At 43.5% G+C, this 24,993-nt stretch overlaps 2 protein-coding genes across 6 annotated transcripts; both read left to right on the top strand.

Annotated features, from left to right (window-relative positions):
* The first annotated feature begins 1,341 nt into the window (after positions 1-1,341).
* On the top strand, positions 1,342-4,321 carry LOC139594556 (CARD- and ANK-domain containing inflammasome adapter protein-like). Its single transcript, XM_071436842.1, has one exon. It carries the CDS (start codon positions 1,527-1,529, stop codon positions 3,792-3,794), a length of 2,268 nt encoding a protein of 755 aa, XP_071292943.1. The 5' UTR covers positions 1,342-1,526; the 3' UTR covers positions 3,795-4,321.
* Positions 4,322-5,938: 1,617 nt separating this feature from the next.
* Positions 5,939-24,342, top strand: MYSM1 (Myb like, SWIRM and MPN domains 1). Of its 5 annotated transcripts, none has more exons than XM_071436839.1 (20): positions 5,939-6,067; positions 7,979-8,054; positions 8,246-8,316; positions 8,584-8,661; positions 8,793-8,819; positions 9,333-9,411; positions 9,909-10,007; positions 10,602-11,350; positions 12,186-12,316; positions 13,170-13,273; positions 14,131-14,208; positions 15,264-15,352; positions 15,671-15,725; positions 15,804-15,854; positions 16,707-16,781; positions 17,785-17,973; positions 18,240-18,288; positions 20,107-20,212; positions 20,332-20,389; positions 21,176-24,342. In XM_071436839.1, exons 1-20 carry the CDS (start codon positions 6,009-6,011, stop codon positions 21,332-21,334), a joined length of 2,382 nt encoding a protein of 793 aa, XP_071292940.1. In that variant the 5' UTR covers positions 5,939-6,008; the 3' UTR covers positions 21,335-24,342. The 5 variants fall into 5 exon arrangements, with proteins under 5 accessions (XP_071292940.1, XP_071292938.1, XP_071292937.1 ...); XM_071436837.1 differs by having other exon boundaries at positions 18,156-18,288; positions 20,335-20,389; XM_071436836.1 differs by having other exon boundaries at positions 18,156-18,288.
* Positions 24,343-24,993: the final 651 nt, after the last annotated feature.

Below are 24,993 nucleotides of genomic sequence, written 5' to 3'. Positions count from 1 at the left end.
CTCTGTTTAGCACAGGAACAATGATAATGACAACATGAAGATCCCATTTCCCCAAACTCAGTAAGGACTGATTTACTCAGAGACATCTTCAGGACTTGGTTCAGTCAAATCTGAAGACTGAATAATTTGCAGCTTACAGCCTGAGTCAGTGGCAGACTTGGGAACACCATTCAGTCCACATTAAAACATGCTATGAGTTAACAATCATTAACTAAATGACAAAAGTTTTGCTATTCTTGGTGTAGTGCCCTTCTCTGCATTTCAGAGGAATTACTGGGCTCTTAAATTGGCTGTCAAATTTGCTGACTTGGTAACTGGCTGGCTTTCAAAATATATATTAAAAGCCTTGCCTTTTCCAGCTATTTCTTCAATAAAACTTTTTTTTTTCATAGAATAAATTTTGCAATCTTACTTATAAAGTTAAAGTCAACAGCAAAAAATTAAAAATCTTATCAGTCACCTTGTAGATGCTATTAAAGAAAATACATGCAAAGGGAGCAGGACCCAGCAGAAGGGGCACTGAACTAAGAAACTGATGGCAGAATTTCCCATTTGCTTAAATAAGGTCAAGCTTTCGCCTTTTCAGCTCATTTTACCTCCAGCTTTCCCCAAACTTTGTAATCTCAATTTCTCTCTCAATTGGTTTCAAAATGTGTGGATAATTACTATTTTATTTCCTTCTCTTCCACAGGGAATTTAAACACCAATAAGTTAAATTAATTACAGCTAGATCCCAAGGTCCTACATCCATATGGAAGACTACCCAGATTTGAAGCTCTAATTATACTTTAAATATTGCACACTGAATCACACACCTTGATCCACCTCATGGAAAAGAGTTAACTTCCAGACAGACTCTGGGTTAGAGCAGGAATGACAAGCTAAATGGCCTTAAATATACCCCTGACTGGAGCTGTAGCTCATATTAGAAAGGCTGGATCACTTTTTATAACCAGCTGCTTATACAGTTTATTTTTATCTAGGTCTTTATGCTTTTATTTCATTACATTATAGGGTTTTCACCTGCATAGCTGGCAGTGTGCACTCTTTCATTTCAGATCACACAAATGTGTGATCATGGCAACAGTAACTATGCTGTGAATTTTCTTTTGTCATGTTTAATTGACTGGTCATTTAGGAACCAGCTTGGCCAGAGGAACAGAGAAACTCAACTAACAGCTATCTTCTATTCAAACACCAGATTCACAAAACCATTTTTTTAATCCCTAATTATGAATTAAAAATCTGGAAGAAGCTTTGCAAGTGAACTATCTTTACATATCACAGACTTTTGTTTTGTTATTAAGCTGTACTCATTGCTAAGGAAGAACAGAGAAGATCAAAGGACTTCTAACAACCAGAAACTCAAAGGTGAGGGAGTTTTGATTTCTTTAAAGATTTAGCACTGATCTACAATGGTTGTTAGTTCATGGTTCTATGAAAAGACTGAAATTGTGTGAGCCTGCTTTGCTATTTCCTATTTAATTCTATCAAACAATACCTCAATTCACTTTTTGATTAGCAACATGATCCGGCATTCAAGCAGCCTGTTTACAAACCCATATGCAATTGAAGTTCTAAGGACTAAAAAAGAGGAACTTGTACAAGGCATAAATGACCCAGACCAGCTCCTTCACTGGCTGATAGAAAATGGTATTTTTACCCCAGAAAAAAAACTGGTCCTGAGTTTCTATAGGACACGAACAGCAAAGAACTCTCGGGTGTTAGACATACTCATTTCTCAAGGTGAACGAGCCTGCAGGCTCTTTTTTTATCCATGTTTAAAGCAAGTGGAACCAAAACTTTACAGCAAGATAAGAAAATACGTCAGTGAAGTAAATGAAAGCATTGGAGATGCCAGAAGACAGTTGGTTGGGTATTTACTTGAAAAAGATAAAGTGTGGTTTGAAATCAGCAGCGAACAGCACCAGGGGAATAAAGACAGACCTGGGGGAAAAAAGCACAAAGGGGCTATTAAGAAGAAAGGAAAAGTAACTCCACTTTCAAGGGCAACAAAGCTTAGAAAAGATCCTGCTGCTGTTGATATCTTTGCTGCAGTAGCTAAAGGCTCCCTTCCTGAGTTAGAGAAAACACTGAAGGACAATGATCTCAATATGTTGAACGCCTCCAGTGAAACACTTCTGCACGTTGCAGCTGCTCATGGCCGTCTCCCCGTCATGGCACATTTGCTCAGCAAAGGTGCAAGGACAGGTGTGCAGGACAGGAAAGGGAGAACAGCCCTGCACAGGGCTGCTGAGAAAGGCCACGGAGGGGCAGTCAAGCTGCTTCTCCGAGGCGGTGCTCCCACACACACTCTGGACATGGAAGGCAAGACACCGCTTCACTGGGCTGCAGAGAATCACCACAGCCACATAGTGAAGATGCTCCTGAAAGAAGAGGCAAGGAGCTGCAGGAATCAGCACACCTTTTTACACATGGCAGCTCTTAGAGATGAGAGCAGCCTGGCCAAAAAGCTTTTAGAGGCTGGTGCCTCCACTGAAGGAAAGGATGAGAGAGGACAGACTGCTCTCAGTTATGCTGTTTCTCAGGGATCTGAAAACACTGCAAAAGTACTTCTAGAAGCTGGAGCCACTGTTGATTCCAACACGGTTGAAAGAGCCTTCAACAGCAACCACCCATCCATCTTCAAAATACTCTTGGAATATTCTAAAGATTTGTCTGCTGACATAATGGAGTCAGCTCTTTTTAGAGCTGTACAGAAGAATCTGCACGGTGTTGTAGCGGCTTTAATTGACAGAGGCACAGATATCAATGCCCCCAACAAAAAGCATTACACTCCTTTGCTGCTGGCCTGTGAAATGGGCAAAGCGGAGTCAGCAGAAGTTCTACTGGAAAAAGGAGCAAACCTAGGAATGAGGACTCCTGCTGCAGACACAGCTCTGCACCTGGCAGTGCAGGCTGGGGCTGCTTCCATCGCAGCTCTGCTCCTGAGCAAGGGCATGGACACAAACCTCAGGAACCAGGCTGAGGAAACCCCGCTCCACGTTGCTGCCCTCTGGAATCATGGAGCACTCGTTGGCCTCTTAGTCAGTGCTGGGGCCAGGATTAACGCTGTCACCAAGGACTTTGCCACACCCCTGCACGTCGCCAGTCACAGAGGTCACGCTGATGTTGCCCGACAACTGCTGCACCACAAAGCTCCTGTCAATGCTCAGGACAAGCAGGCAAAGTCCCCTTTACATCTGGCTGCTGAGCAGGGACACAAAACATTGGCAGAGATGCTCCTGAAGGCCAGAGCTGATCCCAACGCTCAGGACAAGGAGAAGAAAACTCCCCTGCACGCTGCAGCTCTGAGAGGACACCTCAGCATCGTGGAATTGCTGTTGGCTAAGAAAGGGAGAGCTGGAGCTAAGGACATGGATGGATGCACCCCGCTGCACTATGCCACCATGAAAGGAAACACAGACATCCTAAAACTTCTCCTGGCCTCGGGGAAAAATAAAAATATCAACGACAGAAACGTCTGGAGGAAGACAGCCCTGCACATTGCAGCAGAGTACGGACATGGAGAGCTGATAAATCTCCTCCTGAGGCACGGGGCTGCCATCAACGCCTGGGACAGCAGCAGGGACACTGCCCTGCACTGCGCCTGCAGGGCCGGGCACCTCAGCGCTGTCAGAGCCCTCCTCAGCGGGGCACGGCGGGAAAAGGCAAATTTACTCGCTGTCAACAGCCTCAGAAAAACCCCACTGCAAGTGGCAGAGTTGAACAAAACAGAAAACCAGGCTCAAATTTTAACACTGTTGAGAAAGAAAATGTTAATAACAAAATGAAGATGTAAAGGAAAAAACTTTACATTTAAGTGTAGAATTCTCTTTAATGTAATTTGGATAGTGCTAATGTGGAATATGATTGAGAATTATGCTTGAGCTGGCAGAATTAAATTAGCAGAGGTGATCTTGGGAAAAAAGGATCTTAAAGACACTGTTAAACTTTAAAGCACTGATTAGTCTTCTGCTTCTCTCATGAATCACATATTTGGGACCTATATAAAATGTTCTTGCCTTATAAACATTGTGTTTGAACTCTTCTAGTATAAATCAAGACAAAGACAGAAAATATCTTTTCATATATCCGTGAATATCAGCCTGTATAGATAGCTTAGTTAGGCATTGTTTGGCAAAATTCACAAGTTAAAAAAATCTATTACGAATAGGAAGATGTCTGTATTTCCTCAAGGTATTCCCAAGACTACAACAATTATTAACAATTATTTTTCTTTCTATCTTTTGTCATACCATTGTCTGGATTTTGCATTTTTAGATAGGGAGAACAAAAACCAACATTTGCCATTTATTAAATTCACTTTCATTCCAGCACAAAGATAAAATATGTAGAATAAAAAGGTTGCAACAGACTTTCTTGGTTCAAGATATTTGTATTGATATGACAACACAAATACAAACAGAAACACTTTCTGAATCAACAGAAAGTTCTCTGGGGTTATTTCCCTGATAATCAACCCTTACACTTCCCTTCAGATTACAAACCAGGTTACCACAAACACCCAAACACCTTTTGAGAAATGAAACACGGATTTAAGAATGCATGAGACTAAAGCTGATTTTTGTTATCGATAAAACAACACTTTAAGCTGATCCTTGCAATGCCTGGTGAAGGAACAGACATCACCACAAACTTGAAGGACCTAGGGGCACAGAGCCCATGTAGGCTCAGAGGATCACAGAACCATTTGGGATGGAAAAGACCTCCAACATCACCCAGTGCAACCTGTGAGCAATCATCACCTGGTCAACCAGAACACTGAGTGCCACGTCCAGCCTTCTCTTAAACACCTCCAGGGATGGAGGCCCCATCACCAACCTAGGCAGGGTGTTCTAATGTGAAGAAGAATTCTTCTGTGAAGAATTTTTTCCTTAAATCCAATCTAAACCTCCCCTGGTGCAACTGGAGGCCGTTTGGTCTTGTTCTGTCCCTTGCTCCCTGGGAGCTGAGCCTGATCCCCAGCCTGGCTCACCCTCCTGACAGGGAGCTGTGGAGAGAGAAAAGGAACCCCTGAGTCTCCTTTTCTCCAGGCTGAACCACCCGAGCCACTCCTCACACTTGTACTGAGGCCCTTCCCCAGCTCTGGACACCTCCAGCCCCTACATGTCCTTCTCACAGTGAGGGGCCCAGACCCGCACACATCCCTGAGGGTGCCCCTCACCACTGTGTGCTCCAGCATCCACATCTCTGAGGGAGCCCCTCACCACTGTGTGCTCCAGCACCCATATCTGAGGGAGCCCCTCACCACTGTGTGCTCCAGCACCCATATCTGAGGGTGCCCCTCACCAGTGTGTGCTCCAGCACCCACATCTCTGAGGGAGCCCCTCACCACTGTGTGCTCCAGCACCCATATCTCTGAGGGAGCCCCCTCACCACTGTGTGCTCCAGCACCCATATCTGAGGGAGCCCCTCACCACTGTGTGCTTCAGCACCCACATCTCTGAGGGTGCCCCTCACCACTGTGCGCTCCAGCACCCACATATCTGAGGGTGCCCCTCACCACTGTGTGCTCCAGCCTCCCACCGCCGCCTCCCGCACTCCCCTCAGGCCCCGCCTGACTATCACCCCTTTCCCCTTGGCTCTCAGCTCAGCCATGTCCCCTCAGCGGTGGCCATGTCCCATCAGTCCGTCCACGGTCCCTCAGCTCCCGGCCATGTCCCCTCAGCTCTCGGCCATGTCCCCTCAGCTCCCGGCCATGTCCCCTCGGTCCGGCCATGTCTCCCCTGTTCTCGGCCATGTCCCCTCAGTCCGGCCGTAACCCGTCAGCGTCGGCCATGTCCCCTCAGTCCAGCCGCGACCCCCCACTTCTAGGCCATGTCCGCCGACTGCCCGGCCCTGTCCCTCAGCTCGCCGCCCGCTCCAGCCGCCCTGCGCTCCGCCTACCCCAGCGCCATCTCCGCCTCCGCTCCTCGGGGCGCTGCTCCCGCCCATCTCCGGCCGCCAGGTCCGCCCCTTCCCGCGATAGCGCCGGGCCCGCTGTCATGGCGGCGGCGGAGGAGCCCGAGGTGGACATCGAGGGGGACCCTGCGGCCGCGCCGGGGTGAGTGAGGGCCGCGAGGGGCTCGCTGCGGCTCGGCCGGCGCGCCCCGTGCCCCGCGGCGGGCGGGGCGGCGTGAGGGGAGAGCCGCTCCTGAGGGGGCAGCCGGGGCCGGGCGCTTCCCGCCGCTCCGGGAGAGACCTTGGAGTGTCACGGAGTGCCCGTGGAGAGGGGCAGCGGCGGTGCGGGACATCGTCGGGAAGGGCACTGAGAACGGGGCTGTGATAGCGCTGGTGTGAGGAGAACCGCCGTGATGCGATCCCCCAGAGCCCGGAACAGCGCTGCGAGGCTGCTGGGAAAATCCTTAAAATACCCATGGAGAAGGTGCTGGGTTGTGTAACTGTGTTAGCGAGGGAGGCTCAGGAAGCTGAACGCCCGGAGGGAGGTGCAGAAAACGGGTTCATAGAATCATGGAATGTTAAGGACTGGAAGAGCCCTTAAACGTGTTCTAATCCCAATCCCCTTGCCGTGAACAGACATGTCTTCCACTAGACCAGGTTGCTCAAGGTTTTATTCAGTCTGGCTTTGAACGCTGCCAGGGCTTGGGCATCCACAGTCTCCCTGGGTAACCTGTGCCAGGGCATCACCATCCCCAAGTAAAGAATTTCTTCCTAGTATCTAACCACATTTTTCCCTCTTTCAGTTCGTACCCAGTAAGTCCTTGTCCTATCACTACAGTTCCTGCAAAGAGTCCCCCTCCTGCTTCCCTGTAGCTCTTCCAGACAGTGGAAGTTTGCTATCAGGTCTCTACACCAGCTTCTCTTCTCCAGGCTGAGCAGCCCCAGCTCTCCCAGCCAGTCTTTGTAGGGGAGGTGCTCCAGTGCTCTTATCAACATCGTGGGCTTGCTCCAGCACTTCCATGGCATTCTTACGTTGGGGACCCCAGAGCTGGATGCAGCACCTCACTCCAGGTGAGGTCTCACCAGAGCAAAGCCCTGCTGGCCGTGCTGTTTTGATGCAGCCCAACATTCCAGTGGCTTTCTGGGCTCCAGCAAATTCACAGATAAGGGATGCTGAAGTGAGTAGGCAGTGACTGCAATGCCTCAAACCCAGCACTTGCAGGTGCTGGAGAGAATGAGAGGTTTGTAGCAGAGACGCTGCCCTCAAATAGCCCCTGCTGCTGCTGCAGACAGGCTGCTGGCAAAGGGGCCTCTGGCTGCTGGCAAAGGGGCCTCTTGATCCCACCCTCTGCAGGATATGCTCAAAAAGAAGCAGGAGTTGTATTGATCTCTGGGCATGGAGACTCATCCTGATCCTTTATCCTATAAAGAGATGTTTGAAGTGCTGCACAAAGCAGTTCAGAGCAGTAGGTGAGTTTAATTTAGTAGCACTGCAGGGAATATAGGGCTGATTAGTCTTCAGACAAGACAATGTTCTGGAAGTAAAGATTTTTGAAAACAAGTACTTATACAAATTGCTAAGGAGATCTTATGCTGCATGAAAATAAAAGGAAGTCGATCAATGACATTAATCACTGACAGATCTCTAATTCGTAGTTATTTACAGAAAAGTTTAAATAGAAACTGAATGAAGTCTATATGAGCATGAGATTAAATATTGGGAAGAAATTCTGCCATGTAAGGGTGGTGAGCCCTGGCCAGGTTGGACAGGGCTTGGAGCAACCTGGTCTGATGAGAGATGTCCCTGTCCATGGCAGAGGGTTGGAATGAGATGATCTTCCAACCAAAGCAGTCCCAGATTTTGATCTATGGTTCTAACAGCCTTGTATGACAGGATTCTATGAAACCTTGTGCAAGCAAGAGCTCTCCTCAGCAGGAAAAGCGGTTTGCCTTTACAAGAAAATGCTTTTCCCTTATTGGGGGTAAGATGTAGAAATGTTAAGTGGAGATAATACAACTCAATGCCATTCAATATTAAAAATACAATGGTTCTGAACACTGGGCTCTCTTTCAGAGATCATGAAAACACAGCATCAAGCCTGCTGCAGGATCACTATCTTGATTCATCTTGGAGAACTGGCAACAGTCTTGTAAGTATTTTTTCAATCAATGCTGCTTGTAGCAAGGTTATCAGAGCTTGTGTTCTCTCTTCCCTCCAGGTACATGCTCTTTTAGGTTTTTAACCACTGCTTCTTCCTTACTTTTACAAACTATTTCTTGTCAGTACTCAGGTACAGTGTGACAGAATTGAGGTATTAAAATGTGGTTTTGTTGTTTGCAGCCCTGGACGTTGGACAGCAGCATTAGTGAAGAAAACAGGGCTGTCATTGAGAAGATGTTGCTGGAAGAAGAGTATCCTTTTGCTGGTTTGGTTTTATGTTTTCTTGTAGAATGCTAAAAAGCCTCCTATTTCCAAAAGAACTGGACAAATCTTTGCCTGTTAAGGTGACTGAAGCCCTATCAACTTCTAGGTAGATTGCAGAAATCCTGCTGTAGAAACCGCAGTATTTATTTCTACAGCTGGGTAATTCTGAAGCAGTGTAGTTTACCTGATTATTAAAATTCTCACATGTAAAAATATCTCTGATGCTTTGGAAACTTACTTAATGACTATTTCAGATATTATTTATCTAATAAATCGCTTTCTGAAAAAATATGGCTCAACCAAAAAGAAGTGGAGAAAAGATCTATGAAAAGGTAAGATCTGTCTGGGAAAAATTCTTAGTTAGCTAAGTAGAAATGAAAAGTCTTTCTAAAATTCTTCTAATTTGGTGAATATGCACCAGCAGCACAATTACTAATTTTTATTTTCACTCTTGCATTTGCAGCCCGCATAAGAAAACTGGAAAAGTCATGTATGTACATTTTAATGATTGAATTGCATTTATAAGTATGGTGTCTGATTTTGTTAAGTTACCAGATACTATTTAAAAAAAATTAATTAAAGTTTGTTTTGTTTGGCTGTAAAAAAATATTTAAGAGACCTTTCAACAAAAAGAAATATTGTTGTGTGTAACAAGAGGCTAGAGTAAACCAGGTTTTGTGGAGTTTTTTGGTAGCACAGTGGTCTTTATGATAAAAATTTGTTAATCCTAGTTGCCTTTTCACCTTTTCTGTTGCCTGCTTTGATGTATTTCTGTGCCATATGTCACTGATGAATACTGAGTTGCCTTGAATCTTCCATCGTGATGGAGAAGCTGATGTGATTCTCAGTATTTTATTTATGAGTCACATTCATGTTTAGAGCAATACTTTGAGTTTGGCCAAAGATGGGGAGTAGTCCTCCTGTCAGAGGGTGCCTTGAGTGACTGGGATTGGAGAATATTTGGATTTGGGAAATCACTGATTTCTGCTTCCTGCATTCCCAGGGTGCGTTCGCCCACAAAATCACCTGGCTGTTCCTTGAAGTGGACATCAGAGGAAAAAGAGCTGTTTGAACAAGGACTGGTGAGTTTGTTTATATATATATAATATTTTAGATTGAATTAATGAGATTATCTTGAACAGTAAAGTAGTTGACATGAATAAACATGTTGTATAATCACAATGCTGCATTAACTATGAGAAGTATAGTATAGTGTGTTCTGAAGGCAAATCAGGTAATAAAGTAAAATCCTTTACTGTTGTAAAGTTTGCAGAGACTATATGGTTGTGCCAATTGTAAAAGGGTTTGCTTTGCCAACCACAAGGATTCCTTGGGATAACAGGCAGCAGAGTGCCTGAAATGGGTGAAGAAGATCCTTCAGTTAAGAATAACAATAAATCTTACTACTGAATGCAGTTTCCTTCTTGGCAGAACATAAACAGCGAGGCCCTTTACCATGGGTTTGCTGTAGTGTTTGTGCACTTTAATGAATAATGAGGTTTTGAGCTCATTTGACACGTGCAGTGCCATGTCTGGGATGTCAGAGTTGGGGTCACTTCCATGTGCTTTGTTGCTTCAGGTGAAATTTGGCCGCAGGTGGACGAAAATTGCCAAACTGATCGGCACTCGAACGGTTCTGCAAGTCAAGAGCTATGCTCGGCAGTATTTCAGGAACAAGGTAAATGGAGCATCCCTGGGGCTGCCAAAAAGGTGTTTGCCCATGAGTAGCTTGGTCTTAATCTGTCTTTTCAGGGCACTACTATCAAATCAGGTACTTTAATCATTCCCTTATTCAGAGAAGTGGAATATCGTTATTTGCAGATTTAAATGTGAAGTCAGACTTGATTTCAAATTCCTAGAGTGACCACTGGTTTTATTGCTGGTATAACTAAGCAATAAATGCAGTATAATTGTGGTCCTTTACACTGTTGGTTGTTATTTTGAAAATACTGGTTTTCTGCTACACAGCTCTTTCTGCTGTGTGTTGTAGTTTTAGCTTCAGCCTTATTTCAGATTTCATGGGCTTTAAGAAGAAATAACTACTTTCTAGGGCTTTCTGACTGGAAATACATGCAAATTTATACTTCACCTAAAGTATATTCATAATGCTGTGTAAAAGTCAGTTGCAATGGATTAAATTAAATTAAAATGATAAATTGAAAAAGAAACACTTCAGAATATCTGCTGTTCAAATAAAACAGTCCTGATTATTTGGGAGGCAGATGATTTTGGCTTGTTTTTCCCTCCTAAAAGTGATTTATATTTTCCTAAGGCAAAAAATGGTGATTCAGAAAAAGAAGAGCAAAGTCAGTGTGGGAGCAGCCTTCCCATGGAAGACGGGGCAGGAATGGAAGCTGGAAACTTGAGAGGCCGTGCAGACCCCAACCTGAATGCGGTGAAAATCGAGAAGCTGTCAGATGATGAGGAAGTGGACATAACTGATGACATGGATGAACTACTCACTCCTGCCTTCCAGCAAGAAACAGGAAAATCTGAATTATCTGTCATCCCAAAAAGTCCAGTTGAAGAAACAAAAGCAGTGGAACAAGGTTTTTCATCTGCTGGCCACAGTTCTGCAACTGATTTGCCTAAAGAAGATCCTCAGCACACCAGGCCAGAGACAGTGGATGCGTTGGTATTTCCTGCTGTGGCAGCAACATGTTCCCAGCACCTGAATGGGGATAAATCTGTGAATTTGGATTACCAGCAGTACAACAACCTTGTTGAGAAAGCTGAGCAAAGTGGACCAGTCACATGTCCTGCACAAGGAACCGATCAGGAGCTCAGTGAGGAGCAAAGAGACCTGGCTGATAATGGATTGCTTTTTCCTTCTCCCTGCCAAGTGGATGAAGATCACCAAGAGGAAGCAGAGGAGCTGAAGCCACCTGATCAAGAAGTGGAGGTTGACAGAAGCATCATTCTGGAAGAAGAGAAGCAAGCTATTCCCGAATTCTTTGAAGGGCGCCAGGCCAAAACACCAGAGCGTTATTTGAAAATCAGGAATTATATTTTGGATCAGTGGTGAGATGCATTAATTTCTTTTACTGAAATAAATGATTAAGACGTCCTGGTCTGATGTAGTTAAAACACTACTTAGCACTAATAGCTTACTTCTGAATAGAGTGAAATTAATTGTATGGTAGCTTGCCAGTGAAGAGCATTCATTATTAATACTTCTTTTGCATCTTCCTGATTTTTTTCTCTGGCATTCTGGAAGCTGAGCAATGAAAATACTTCGAAGCATTAAGAAAATGAATGTTCTGTACCAGAACAGGCTGCATTTATTTTGGCTGTGCTATTTCCTTGCCATTTTTGCCATCCTATGCCTAAGAATGGTCTTAACAAATGGTTCCTTAAAATAACCAATGGCATTAATTCTGTAGCCTTGCCTTTACAGAAAGGCAGCAAGAGGCAATAGTCTTGAGCTAGAGCAAATAGTGTTGACCAAAGGAATGCCTCAAATTAAGAACCAATTGGGAGTGGTGCTTGTGCACTTAAATATTTTATATTCCGTCTGCATAGGAGTGGTGTAAGAAAACATAGTGACTTGTAGTAGAAGGCTCAAAATAATTTGGTTGCCAGTTTTGGTTTGTACTTGCTTTGAAGCAGAAAGAATTACTGAGTTTAACTCTTTCCTCATTCAGTTGTCTTCTACTCTGACAGCTTCTAGTTGCAAAGAGAGACTAAAATTCCATTCGACACCAGAGAAGTGTTGAACTGAGAAGATTCAGTGTCTGCTTAAAGGAAGGAATAAATGCACAGAGAGTGAAAACAGGACCTCAGTTGAAGTCCCCCAGTTCCTTCATCCCCCTGTGGTTTGTTCTGCTGTTTCACCAGGTGCTGTGCTTTGTTTTAGGGAAAGATGCAAACCCAAATACCTGAACAAGACCTCGGTGCGGCCCGGCCTGAAGAACTGCGGGGACGTGAACTGCATCGGGCGGATCCACACCTACCTGGAGCTGATAGGAGCCATCAACTTTGGCTGTGGTAAAGATATTTCTGTAAGAACAGTCAATAAAGAGCCTCTTCTGGTGCAGTGCTGAAGGACTGCCCCATGTTAGGGTGTGCTGCTCACACAGAGCATGCACATTCATCCTTGCTAGGAAGGACCTTCTGACAGATCTTCCCTCTTAACTTTGGAAAATCTGGAAGAGTTTGTAACCTATGAACAGGATTAGAAATTTTAGGCTTACACAAACTTTCTATTTTTTCTTTTTATTTCCCTTTCCTCATGTTTAATGACACACCAGTTGGTGGGATGTTTGTTTTGTTTCATGCTTTTCTGTGTGTCCTGATACCAGCTGTGTCTGAAATTCTGCCCTTCTTCTTATTCGGTAGAATTCAAGTAATTGTTTCTTTTCCCACACTAAATTATAACTATTTTCTAGATAAACACCAATGTCTTTGTCCTCAGGGCTAGTTTTTAAACAATTCAAGTGTTAAAATTAGGTGAACTGTTAAAAGAAGTGAATATGCATCTCTAACTTGATGTTGGTTTAGAGGCTGTGAATGAATTTTGGTTCAAAGCTGAATGACAGTCACCTAGGAGAGGAGCAATGTCCTGCAATTACATTTTGTCCAAAGTAAAGTTTTAAAAAATTATTTAGAAAGAAGAAGGAGGAGAATAGGAGGTTTTGTTGTTTTAAAAGTGTAGTGGGAGAGGGCTACGTCACCACTCAGAATTACGACTGTCAAGAGATGTCTTTGCTGTCAGGGTTCTGTTTGCTTCCTGCCTGTGCCATTTGCTGTTGTCACTTACCCGTGTCATTCCTGTGTGTGTGGCAGTGCTGAGCAGCCTGAGCTCTGCTGACACGGCAATTGTCCCCTGTGTGTCCTGCAGAGCAGGCCGTGTACAACCGGCCCCAGCCCGCCGACAGGAGCCGCTGCAGGGAGGGCAAGGACACGGTGGAAGCCTATCAGCTGGCCCAGCGCCTGCAGTCCATGGTACAGCCCATGGGGGGGCAGCGGGGACACGGGGAAAACCCTCCCAGCTTGCATTTATTTGCAAGCCAGGGCACCTCGGGGCATGTCTCCTCTCACTCAGGTTGCAGTTTCCTTAAGGGTGCCCTGTGATTCAGATGTCAGTGTTGGTACTGGTGTCTCACACACACTCACATGTTCAGGTCCTTCACTCCAGCTGTCTTGCAGGCCTTCCCCTGCAGCCTGAATCCCCTCTTCCCCATAATTTGTTAGCCACAAAATAGTGAAGTGCATTGCAGTCAATACAGTAGGTATGTGTTATGGCTTACTGAGAGCCCTATGCACACAATTAAATGCAGCAGTAACTCATTTATAACTGCATGAATTACCGAGGCTTGCCAGAGTTAATTTTTATATTCACACTTAATGTAGCATTTTTAAGTACTTCACAGCAAAGTAAATCAGTTGATGAGAGGAGAACTAAATCAATCCCACATTAAAAATAATAAATTGAAATGTAAAGAACTGTAGCATACACTAAATGTAAACACACTGAGTTTATAGCTTTGTGTGTTGTCTGAGCGTTAATTCAGAGCTGGATATCAGTGCTCTGGTGCTGTCAGGAGTGCTGATACTCCATGGAACACTAACAGGCTTTACAGCCTTAAACCCCAAAAACTTTACTGATGATAATTCCTGACAGATTATGAACTACTTAATTCTACAGAAATCTGGGGTGTTCCTTATTTTCTGGGAACGTGTTGCAGTGTCAGTGCCATTCTTGGGGCAGTGACCTCTTGGACAATGTCCTTTTGGCTGCCTGGCTGAAGGAAATGCAGTTTTTCCAGGGTGATTTGACTCATGGTGGTTTCTTGCCTCAGCGCACGAGAAGACGGCGAGTGCGGGACCCGTGGGGAAACTGGTGTGATGCAAAGGATTTGGAAGGACAGACATTTGAGGTAACCCTCCTGTGTTTTAAACTTACCTTAAATCATCAGTTCCTGCTAATTGCTGGTAGGTGCTGTTGCATCAAACAGACAAGGGAACAGTTGTGTCTTAGGGATTTAACCTCTCTTGTGGAAGTGTAATTTGAAAGTGCTGGACAGCTGGCACATCTTCATGCTGATTAATACAGCTGCATTTGGGGTTTGCAAAGGGGTTTTATGCCCATAAAACTCGTTGCCTTGTCTTGTAGGAGATTTCATGACCCGTTGCTTTCAGTTAACTGCCTTTAGGGTAACGGTAGGGGATGGGAGAATAACATTTAAATGTTATTTTTTCAGCCCTGTATGGTTTCCTTGTGCTCATTATGCAGGTGATAATGAGTTCCTAATATTAATTCTGCTACTAGCAATATCCCCAGTAATACTGTGGTTTATTAAGTGCTTAAAAAATTCATGCAAGGTTAAATATTTTATGGGAGAATTGGAAAGAAAATGCATGTCTGTTCCTACAATTACAAATTACATCAAAAGTGAAGAACTATAAACATCCAATTTTCCTGTATACAAAGCCTTCTTAATTTTCAACCTTTCAGTAATTGCCTGTAACAATTACTTCTGTAATGGTATCATGCCATACCTATTTTTGAGTAACTGTGGGTTAATAATTCCAACACTTCCTGTAAAATACATATTTGAATGGAAACAAAGGTTGAAAATATCCCTAAGGAGGGGGCATGATAAATTCTGGCTGTGGTTTGTAATGGCAGATGGTCACACCTGGTTTTACACCTGGTTTGTGATGTGGGCTGTGATTTTACTGAATTTGAATGATTTGGAGAGTGAGAGATTTCTCTTATCAGGCACCTTGTGGACCTGATCTCAGATTGTCATTCCTTCCACACTGCTTGGTTCTGCCATGGCTGTTGCCTCTATTTTGAGTAGTCTTGTAATACACAAATTAGATTAAGAGGGCAGGGATATCAAGAATTTATTCTGGGCTGGTTTTGCAATCAGGGCTGAAAAAGCACTTCAGCTATTAAAACATTCAATTTTTTAAAAAATCTTTTCAGCATCTCTCAGCTGAGGAATTAGCAAGAAGGAGAGAGGAGGAAAAACTGAAACCTGCAAAATCTTCTAAAGGTTCAAGACAAATCAAAAGGTATTTGATCACATTGTGTTCAAACATAGATCTGCCAGAAATGGAACAATGTCCTGTGTAGTGTCAGGCTGGAACCCTGCACAGCATTAATATGTATCCTGGTCTGGAATAGCAGGGATGCTTTTCAGATGTTCTGTGTTGGAATTCAGGAGTGTGGGAAGTGATATTTTGGTATTTGGTGGAAGCCACCCTAATGTGGGATGAGAAAATCCAGTGAAGACAACAAGGTTATTCCTCCTCTCCCAAGGAGACAGTGGGAAACTTGAAAAGTTTCCTGACTGTCCTACATCTTTAGAGAAATTTTCTTTCATTTTATAGTTCCTTTGATCCCTTTCAGCTGATACCGTGCTGTTTGTTCACGGAAGAAAAGCAGGTATGTACCTCTGAGTGAATTACTGAGAAAGCTCCATTGCTTGGGTTACTTTTCTTATCATTGTGTTTATCATTTCAGGAACCCTTTCAGGTGAAAGTGTCTTCTGAAGCACTTTTAATAATGGATTTGGTGAGCATTAAGTTTTATCTTTCAAAAAGCTGTGATGTGTGTGCTGTGGGTTTGTTTTGTTTTGTTGGTTTTTTTTAATGAGCAACATAACAAGACAAAGAAAATAAAACAGAGAAGCTGTGGCTGCCCCATCCCTGGAAGTGTTCAAGGCCAGGCTGGGTGGAGCTCTGAACAACCTGTTCTAATGGAGGGTGTCCCTGTCCATGACAGGGAGGATAATGAGATAATCATTAAGGTTCCTTTCAACCCAAACCATTCTGTGATTTTTTTCCAGTCAGACCTAGAAGTCTGAGAATCTAGTATTAAATAAAGCCCCTAAAATGAATGGGTTTTGTATTGTGCTTAATATACAACTATTGACCTTCTAGAAAAACTAATAAGAGCTTTGCTACTTTACTGAGAGTTTTACTACTTACTACTCTCTGTCATACTTTAAATCTAATTTGCTTAAAGCTACTTTCTGAAACAGACTGCCCTTTGAAATCTATGGCTTCATTTTCTCCCAGTCTGGGAATTGATTTTGTGTTTGCAGAGCAATGTGTGGGGTTTTTTTTTTCAAGAATAACAGGCTGTACCAAAATGTGTGCAGTTGTTCAGCACTGCCCAGGCTGCAGTTTTTGAACTTCCATACACATTACATTGCCTTCTGTATGGAAGTGTTGCCTTCTTGCACTACATCTGTGGTGTGTATATAATGAGCAAATTTAATCTTTTCTGTTTGCTTTAAATGGAAGTACTGGGTATTTGAGAGTCTTGAGTTGTCTTGAGTTTTCCTTCTGCATATCCTTGAGAAGTCACTGCCTTGTGAGAAATCCCACTTTGGACTTTCCTACTTGTTTGATCTCATTCCAGCACTCTCACGTGTCTCTGGCAGAAGTGATTGGGCTGCTCGGTGGAAAGTACTCTGAAGCTGATAAAATTGTGGAAGTAAGTGTTTGTCTTTTCACATTTTCTCTATTATATTAAAACTGAAATGATCATAGTTAGACTTTGAATAGATGTAACTTATTTCTAAAAGGCAATTAATTAAATATATTAAAGTTGAAGTTGATTACTGTAGTCTTGAAATATGAAAGTTAAGCTTACATTCAAGTGTCAACTGCATCATGAGGAAGATCTAGTGAATGCCTCTTAAAACTCTGTAAGTTTTCTGTAACTGATTCACAAAATTCACAGAATCACTGGGTTGGAAGAGACCTTTAAGATCATTGAGTCCAACTCATGCCCTAACACAACTAAACCCTGGCACATCCAGTCTTTTTTAAACATACCCAGGGATGGTGACTCCACCACCTCCCTGGGCAGCCATTCCAGAACTATCACCCTTTCTGTGAAAAACTTTTTCCTAATATCCAATCTGTATTTCCCTTGGTGCAGCTTGGGGCTGGGTCCTCTGGTTCTGTCAGTGCTGCTTGGAGAGAGCCCAACCCCACCTGAGCACAGGCACCTTTCAGGGGGTTGTGGAGATTGATAAGGTCATCCCTGAGTCTCCTTTTCTCCAGGCTGAGCACCCCCAGCTCCCTCAGTGGTTCCTCACAGGGTTTGTGTTCCCAGCCCCTCTCCAGCCTCATTGCCTCCTCTGGATGCACTCAAGTGTCTCAACGTCCTTCCCAACCCAAAGTGAGGGGCTAGAACTGGACACAGCCCTCAAGGTGTGCCCTCCCCAGTGCTGAGTACAGGGGCAGAATGACCTCCCTATTTCTGATGCAGGCCAGGACACCATTGGCCTTCTTGGCTCCCAGGGCACACTGCTGGCCCGTGTGCAGCCAGTACCCCCAGTCCCTTTCCTCCTGGGCCCGTCCAGCCACACTGTCCCCAGCCTGTAGCACTGCAGGGGTTACTGTGGGGAGAATGCAGGACTGGGCCCAGTAACCCCCTGCAGCCTGATGCAGGCTCCTTGCACTGGTGCAGCCGGAGGTTCTTTCCCCAGGTGTGTGCAGCAGAGCCGTGCAACAGCCTGAGCACAGGCCTGCAGTGCGAGATGGACCCGGTGTCCCAGACGCAGGCCTCGGAGTCGCTGGCGGCCAGGGGCTTCCAGGTGATCGGCTGGTACCACTCCCACCCCGCCTTCGAGCCCAGCCCCTCCATCCGCGACATCGACACGCAGGCCAAGTACCAGGTACAGCAGAGACACACCAACACCCAGCAGCGGCCTAAAGCCTCCCTGGGCTTTGCACTGCTGCACCAGTGTGTCTTACAGCAGCTCAGTGAGAATTGACAGATAAGCTGTTCTTTAGGTTTCAGCTTTGCTGCTCTGAATAAGACTGGATTTTTGGATATGGTGTTTTTGGTGTTTTTTAGAGCTATTTCTCCAGGGGTGGTGCCATGTTCATCGGGATGATCATAAGCCCTTACAACAGGAATAATCCTCTTCCCTATTCCCAGATCACCTGTCTGGTCATTAGTGATGAGATCAGTTCTGATGGTTCCTATCGTAAGTACCCCTGTTTAATCCCGTGTCTTAATTCTTTGGGTGTTAAGGGGAAGATGTCTGGTTTTGAACCTGAGAAATCAGTATTTATGTATTTATATTGGTAATATGATGGCATTATATAAATGGTGTCATTTATAATGGTAACATGTGCTGGATAAACCCAGGAATTTCACTAAGAATAAACCTGTGGGTTGTCGGTGCTGTCAGGATAGGAATATGCAACTATAAATACATACAAGATTGATCTTCTGTGTTAGTTCCCACAATTCCTCAAAGAAATGAAAGGGTTGGGACACAAGTCCCTGTTATTTACATACAGAATCCATGTGGACAGCTTAGAAACTGTTTCCCATGTCTTACTGGGCCTGCATTACAACATTCTGAACAGATTCTCTGCTCAAGGAGACTGAAGTAAATAGCAAAGAATTGGCTGCTACAGTGGTCAAAAACTCTTAATTTTTGAGTAACGTGGCATTCAGCAGGTCAGAGGATCAAAGAAATGTGCCAGCTGTCCAGGGGAACACAAGGCATGACAGCTGAAACGGTGCTGGCATGAACCCCCACCTAAGGGAACAAATTCCTGATTAAAAATACCATTGGCATTTCATGAAAACAGGGTCTTTTCCTTTCTTGAACAGTTAAGGACATAGCACATAAAATTCGCTGTATTGCAAGTGATGGTCAGATCTTCTACTCTTTTCCTGACATGGATTTGAGGAAAATTCCCCTGATAACAGTAGATGGTTCTGGTACCTGCCTGTTCTTTCTCCTCCTCCCTCTATAAAGTCCTGTTTTTTGCATCCACACTCCAAGGTTTCCAGTTCTATTAGCACAGGTGTAGCCAGCCCTTGTGAGCCCACAGTTCCCTCTGTTTTTCCAGTGGAAGCAGACAAGGGAGCCCATCTGCCTGGAGCCTCACTGCAGTCCTGGGCAGTGGCAGCAGTGGCCACATCTGTGCCCCAGTTCCTGTTTACCACCCTGAGACTCCTGCACTTTTATCCTCTTCTCCCACACATCCCACTTTGAGGGGGGGAGTTAAAATACTGACACTGAATACTGAAACTCTATATACTGAGATATATATAGATAAAATACTGACAAACTCTATTGCCCTGAGAAGTAGACATTTTTGTAGTCAAGTGCATTTTCTGTCAGAGGATTTCGGATTTCTATTTAGCTCCTGAAGTCAAGGTTTTACAAAATGCCATCTCCTCTGGCTCTTTGGAAATGATTTACTGAAATGTACAGTCTCTTTCCTCCCTGGTTTTTGGTAAACTAATTGTGTTCTGAAAATAACTTTCTGATGATTCTTTCCAAATATTTTCTAGAATTCTCTTCCCCCACCTGCAGTAAGCTAGAAGAATTTCTTGATTTCTGAGCAAAGTTCCTTTGAAATTGAAAACAGTAGTCAGCACTTCACTATCAGCCCATTCATACTGAAAAACCAAACCTTTTTTATTAATTTAATAACTATGTAACTCTTACACTACAAAAGTGCAACTAAGTTAGAAACACTCAATTCATTTTTTCATTTCTGGGTTTGCTGTAGATTTCTGTCCTTCCTTATGGAATGGGAATTGGCAAGGGCAGGGAGCAGAACAGATTTGTTCCTACTCCCACCAGAATTAAATTTGGAATCCAAAACACGTCATCCTTTAACCTCCTTAATGTTGTCAAGTAACAGAACTACAGGCTTCTGCAGTCAACAATAAATGAGGAACAGTTATGGGAAGGGAAGGGACTGCACCTAAACTGAACAGGACAAAAAACAGTGGAGTGTAGCAGAAACACTGAATAATGATCTTCAATTGGTTGCAGGCCTGCCCTACAAATTTGAAATGGAACAGATGTTGGAGGAGCCACAGTGGGAATTAGTATTTGAAAAAACAAGGTGGATAATTGAGAAATACAGATTTTGCCACAGGTTTGTGTCCACTTCTGTTACAACCAGGCAGGTTGGAATTTTTATACATTTATTGTTACCTTTCAGTCAAGACCCATGGCTGCTTTCTCCAGCACTCCTGTTTGTTTTTCTTCCAACAGCAGCGTCCCCATGGATAAAATTTTTCATAGAGATTCTGACCTGACTTGTTTGCAGAAAGTAAGTTTGTTTCTCTTAACTTTTTTATAGTAGATGTTTTTTTTAAATGCAACTCTGTTTCATGTCAGAAGTCACATGGAGTTACACTTTTACAAATCAGAGATGTAAATTAATAAATTAATTTTGTGGGCAGCTTATTTACTTTCAACACAGTGAAAATAAAGATCCTCCTCTCAGAGAGGTGGGGGTGGTTATGTGCAGACACCAAGTTTGAGGGGAATTAATGGCAATTAATTACTCAGGTCTCTCCTTAGCATTTTGTGTGCTTTCAGTGTCAAGACCTGCACATGTCTCAGGAGCAGATTTGGCCTTCCTGGTCCTTTGTTCCATCAGTAAAATAATGCTGTGCCGTGTTTGTCATGGATAAGTAGGAGCTTTAAATTTTCCAGTCAGTGTGGTCACTGCTCTGGAGCTCTGACTAGTGGCAGCTGTACCATTATGGCACAAACAAGACACAAACTCTGCCCAAAGCAAAAGACATAAACAGAAAACTTGCACGCAGTAATTGCACACATTGATTTTTTTTTTTGTTCCCTCTCAATACATTTTTGCTTATAAATTGTAAAACTAAACTTGAGTTGGTAGAATGCTCTGAAATTCAATTGTTGGGTAATTGGTTTTAAAGACTTGGGTTTAGATCGCCCTGTTCCTTTTAAATTTACAATGGATAAATACTTTTTGTAGTGTTCATCCTAAATAGATAAATAAAAATCTCTTTGCAATACTTACCACATAAAAGAGGGGGGAAATGACAATTTAAAACAGATTTCCTTTTCTTTTGCCTAGCTTTTGGAGTGCATGAGGAAGACTTTGGGCAAGGTAACAAACTGCCTCATTGCTGAAGAGTTCTTGACTCAGATAGAAAACTTATTCCTTTCCACATACAAGAGTGAAAAAGATGCTGAAGGAAGTGAGAATGAACGTTCACACGAATTGCCAGTGTGATGGCTTTGGAATTTTGATTTCATTTTTTAATTTCTTCCCCTCCTCTCCATTATGTCAGCTCTTTCAGAATTGTTATCCCTTTTAGTAGTGACTGTTAAGACTCCAGTGTCATCTCATTGTTGTGGTTGAAAAACACTTCAGAAGCTCCTAATGTGTGACCTGTGTGCCTGAGGAATGCTTAATGCTGATGAGTGCCATGGAGTTAATGATTGACCAGCCTGGTGTTTGGGAAGGAGGACACCCTGTCAAGAATGCTGTGCATCAGTCTGTGAGGAGAGCTTGTCCTCTCTCAAGTCTTTCAGTTTGGGAATTTTCTATAATGATTTTATCTACAAGTGCACCTCTAACTCAGAATGGATTTGTTCCTTTGCTTTAGGGAGTGTAAGTTTGAATGAGTTCACAGAAGGGAAACTTAACTGAAATGAGAGTTTTGTAGCTCAGACTTTCCTTGTGTCCAGTAAGAAGTTTCATCCAGTTGTAGCAAAACATATTGCCCAATTTCTTTTTTTACTATTATTTTTCATATTACATTTCCCCATTGATTTTGATGGTCAAGTAGCTTTTTTGGCATATTCTTTGCCATCCTACTTCTATATTGGGGAGAAAAAGCTGACAAGTTTCATGACTTCTCAGTAGTGGCTGTGCTTGTTTCCAGTGGAAATGCTAACTCCTGTCTTACTACAGCTTACCTCTTTCTGACCTTCCATTCTACAGGGAGGTTTTATGTTGTTCTCCAGATCATTGTGGTTTGTCCACTTCTAATTGCCACTGTTTCCTGTGGAAACCAGAGCTCCTGATTGATGGCAAACTGAGTGTAACGAGCAGAAAAGGATTTGTGTTTTTGAGCACAAAATGGATGTGTGTTTTTGATCCCCACTTTTATATTCAGAGTCTTCTCTATAATGTACAGTTCAATAGAAAAACACTTGTTTAAATCAGTTCCTCAGTTATGATTTCATACAGGTATATATTTAGATAAATCAGTCACAGATTGATCTTGATTGAGAAGTTTCCTGATTGCAACTTGGAAATGTTTCATGAGCTGTATCACTGTGAATCTTTTTAGAAAAAAATGTGCTTTAAATGTTGCTTTCTAAATACTAAGGAAACTTGACTTGTCTACAGGTATTACTATTTCCACATGTTTATCTTGGGCAGAGTTTCTCAGAGAGGCCTAAAATATATTTGAAAGTTTCAAGCAAGACTTGGAGTTTATATCTAGAGGGGAGACAATGGACCCAATTTTTATTTTAAGAAAATATGTGTGTGTGTATATATATATATATATATATATATAGTTCTACATAACATAAATGGAATTTTGAGATTTTCTATGTTTCAACTTTTTGTTTGTATGAAGAGTTTGAAAAGCTTTAAAATCATGGAGTTGCATCCCAAGGAGGGAACTCCTTCATGGGAAGTTAATGTTACATTTTTATCAGGCCTCATGAGTCTCTGTCACTAAGGGGAGGGAGCAGAACCTGAGCAGATGAAAATGTGAGCCCTTGAAACTCAGTGATTTAAGAGCTGTGGACTCAAAAGTACTGGTGGGTGTTGTGTGCTCTCTCTATGTTCAGATGTGCTGGTGCACAGCTGTAGGTCCCACTACCGTGTGTAATTTACTACTTGGTGTATCCATCTCTCTCTCTGGCCTGTTGGCTCAGTCTGCATTTGCTCTAAACTCTCATCTCTGGGGCTTCCTGACCACCACTTTTGCATGGATTCCTGGATTCCTGGCTGGGCTACACTCCAGGTGGGAGAGCATTCCTTCTCCTCAGTGATGGGGAGCTGGGTTACAGTTTGGCAGTTTTCTGGAAAATCTCCCAGTGTCAATGTCCTGACAGTTCCAGTTAGAGCTGCTGGGAGGAGAATTTGGAACCTCTGTTGTCAGAGCACCATGAAGTAAATAAATACTGCTCATGTTCCACATCTTATTCCCAGCCCCTTAGGGATGGGTCAGCATTACCCAAGTAGTGCTAACAATGTCCTGGCTGCTTCCCTCTTTAGTGATCACTGATGTAAAGTCACACAGTTGTATTGTTGTATTCAACAGTGGTATTATATAAGGAAATTTTTTAGGAACCCAGACTTTTGAAGCAATTTTTCTGAGGACATGGGGCAGGATTGAGCCTTTGTTATGCACATAAAAGCTCCAGAATTCCAAGTGTTTGTTGCAGGGTGGTGTGGAGAAAATACAATGCTTGTTCCATCAGGATCCAGTCTAGCACACAGAATTCTATAGGATTGGAAAGAGCACAGTTGTGATGCTGAGTAATGATTTTGTTGGCAGGAGGCAGGGTAAGAAAATAAACTAACCTACTTTTCATCATTTAGTTTCACTGAGTGGTTAATGATACGAATTTGGAAGTTGCATGCTTCCCAGGAAATAAAAACCTGTTTAACTAATATACCAGTTCTACCAAACACATTTTAGGCATGAAAATTTTGTATTAAAAAGCTTTTTTTTCCCCCATCCAGGCTTTGTTTCAGTGGATCTGTGCAGACTAATATGCTGTTCCTTTCCATAGGACCAGTGTTACACATTACCAAGTTGTTGCTCAGGGCACGAGAAATTGTTGAGTAGGGGGTAGAATGATACAATTGAAATTGGAATTCAACAGGTTAGGAAAGGAAAAAAGAAATTAACAAAAAACCCACAAAATAAACCCCAATAACCCGCCCCAAGATGTCACTTCTGGCAAATATCCCTATGGGCATTTGTTGGCTGAATCATGTTTGACTCTCCCAGTTTCCAGCAGTGCTGCCTCACAGGGACACAGATCTTGTGTGCTAGGGGAGGGAACAGCCCTAATTTTATTTTTTTTAAACTAACGAACTTGCCAAAACCATTTCAGTTGAAAAAAGCAAAATCCATAACCAAGTAAAAAGTTAACACTGTTGCCATTGATATTCATTCAGGACTTTTTTCCTTTGCTTGCTTCTCTGCTATTTCTGCCTGATGACGGACAAGAGTCTACTAATAAAGGCTGCACCTGCAATACCCAGAACGATGTGTCTGTGTTTGTAACAGCTCGGCTCCGAGGCGGGCTCTGGGATGTCTGTGTGCCGTGTCCGTGGCACTGAGTAAAGAGTGAAGCTGCGTTCCAGCAGAGGGAGCTTTGTCACAGCTGCTGCGAGAGAGGTTCGGAACTCCTCGGAGTGCAACTCTTCTTAGCAGCGTGTTCGGTAAACTTGCGCCAGGGAGCGCATCCGGGCAGGAGGTGTTTCCCTCCGTGTTTTACAGCCGCTGTGCTTTGGTCTCCATCAGGAGATGATGCAGTGGCGCTGGGGCAGGGATGCTGGCATGGTGTTCGGCACGCAGGTCACAGTCCTGAATCAGCAGTGAGGGGTTGGCAGGGGCACATCCTGGAGGAAAAGTCCCTTTGCATCAGCCACAGTGCCTGCCCCGATCCGATCCAGGTGTGCTGGTTCCAGTTCTGTTACCAGATTCCTTCTGCTGTGCTGCAGAGAATCCACTCTGCTGGGTTCCAGTCTGGAAAATCTCCTAGTGTCAATGTCCTGACAGTTCCAGTTAGAGCTGCTGGGAGGAGAATTTTGAACCTCTGTTGGGTTCCAGTCAAGCTCTCCCGGATTCAGCATTACAATATTAGTGTTAATTTTTGCTTTAGCATATTAGGTACTGAAATAAAGGGTTTGGT

The sequence above is a fragment of the Agelaius tricolor genome, unplaced genomic scaffold, assembly GCF_023055355.1.
Source record: "Agelaius tricolor isolate 1412-34295 unplaced genomic scaffold, bAgeTri1.0.p SCAF_11, whole genome shotgun sequence".
NCBI classification, from domain to species: Eukaryota; Metazoa; Chordata; class Aves; order Passeriformes; family Icteridae; genus Agelaius; species Agelaius tricolor.
This window is presented reverse-complemented; position numbering and strand designations above follow the sequence as displayed.

Coding starts and splice junctions, on each gene's coding strand:
- LOC139594556 (XM_071436842.1), top strand. CDS start 1,527: ATGATCCGGCATTCAAGCAGCCTGTTTACAAACCCATATGCAATTGAA.
- MYSM1 (XM_071436836.1), top strand. CDS start 6,009: ATGGCGGCGGCGGAGGAGCCCGAGGTGGACATCGAGGGGGACCCTGCG. Junction 9,412..9,908: donor AGCTGTTTGAACAAGGACTG/GTGAGTTTGTTT, acceptor TTGTTGCTTCAG/GTGAAATTTGGCCGCAGGTG. Junction 17,974..18,155: donor ACACGCAGGCCAAGTACCAG/GTACAGCAGAGA, acceptor GGTGTTTTTTAG/AGCTATTTCTCCAGGGGTGG.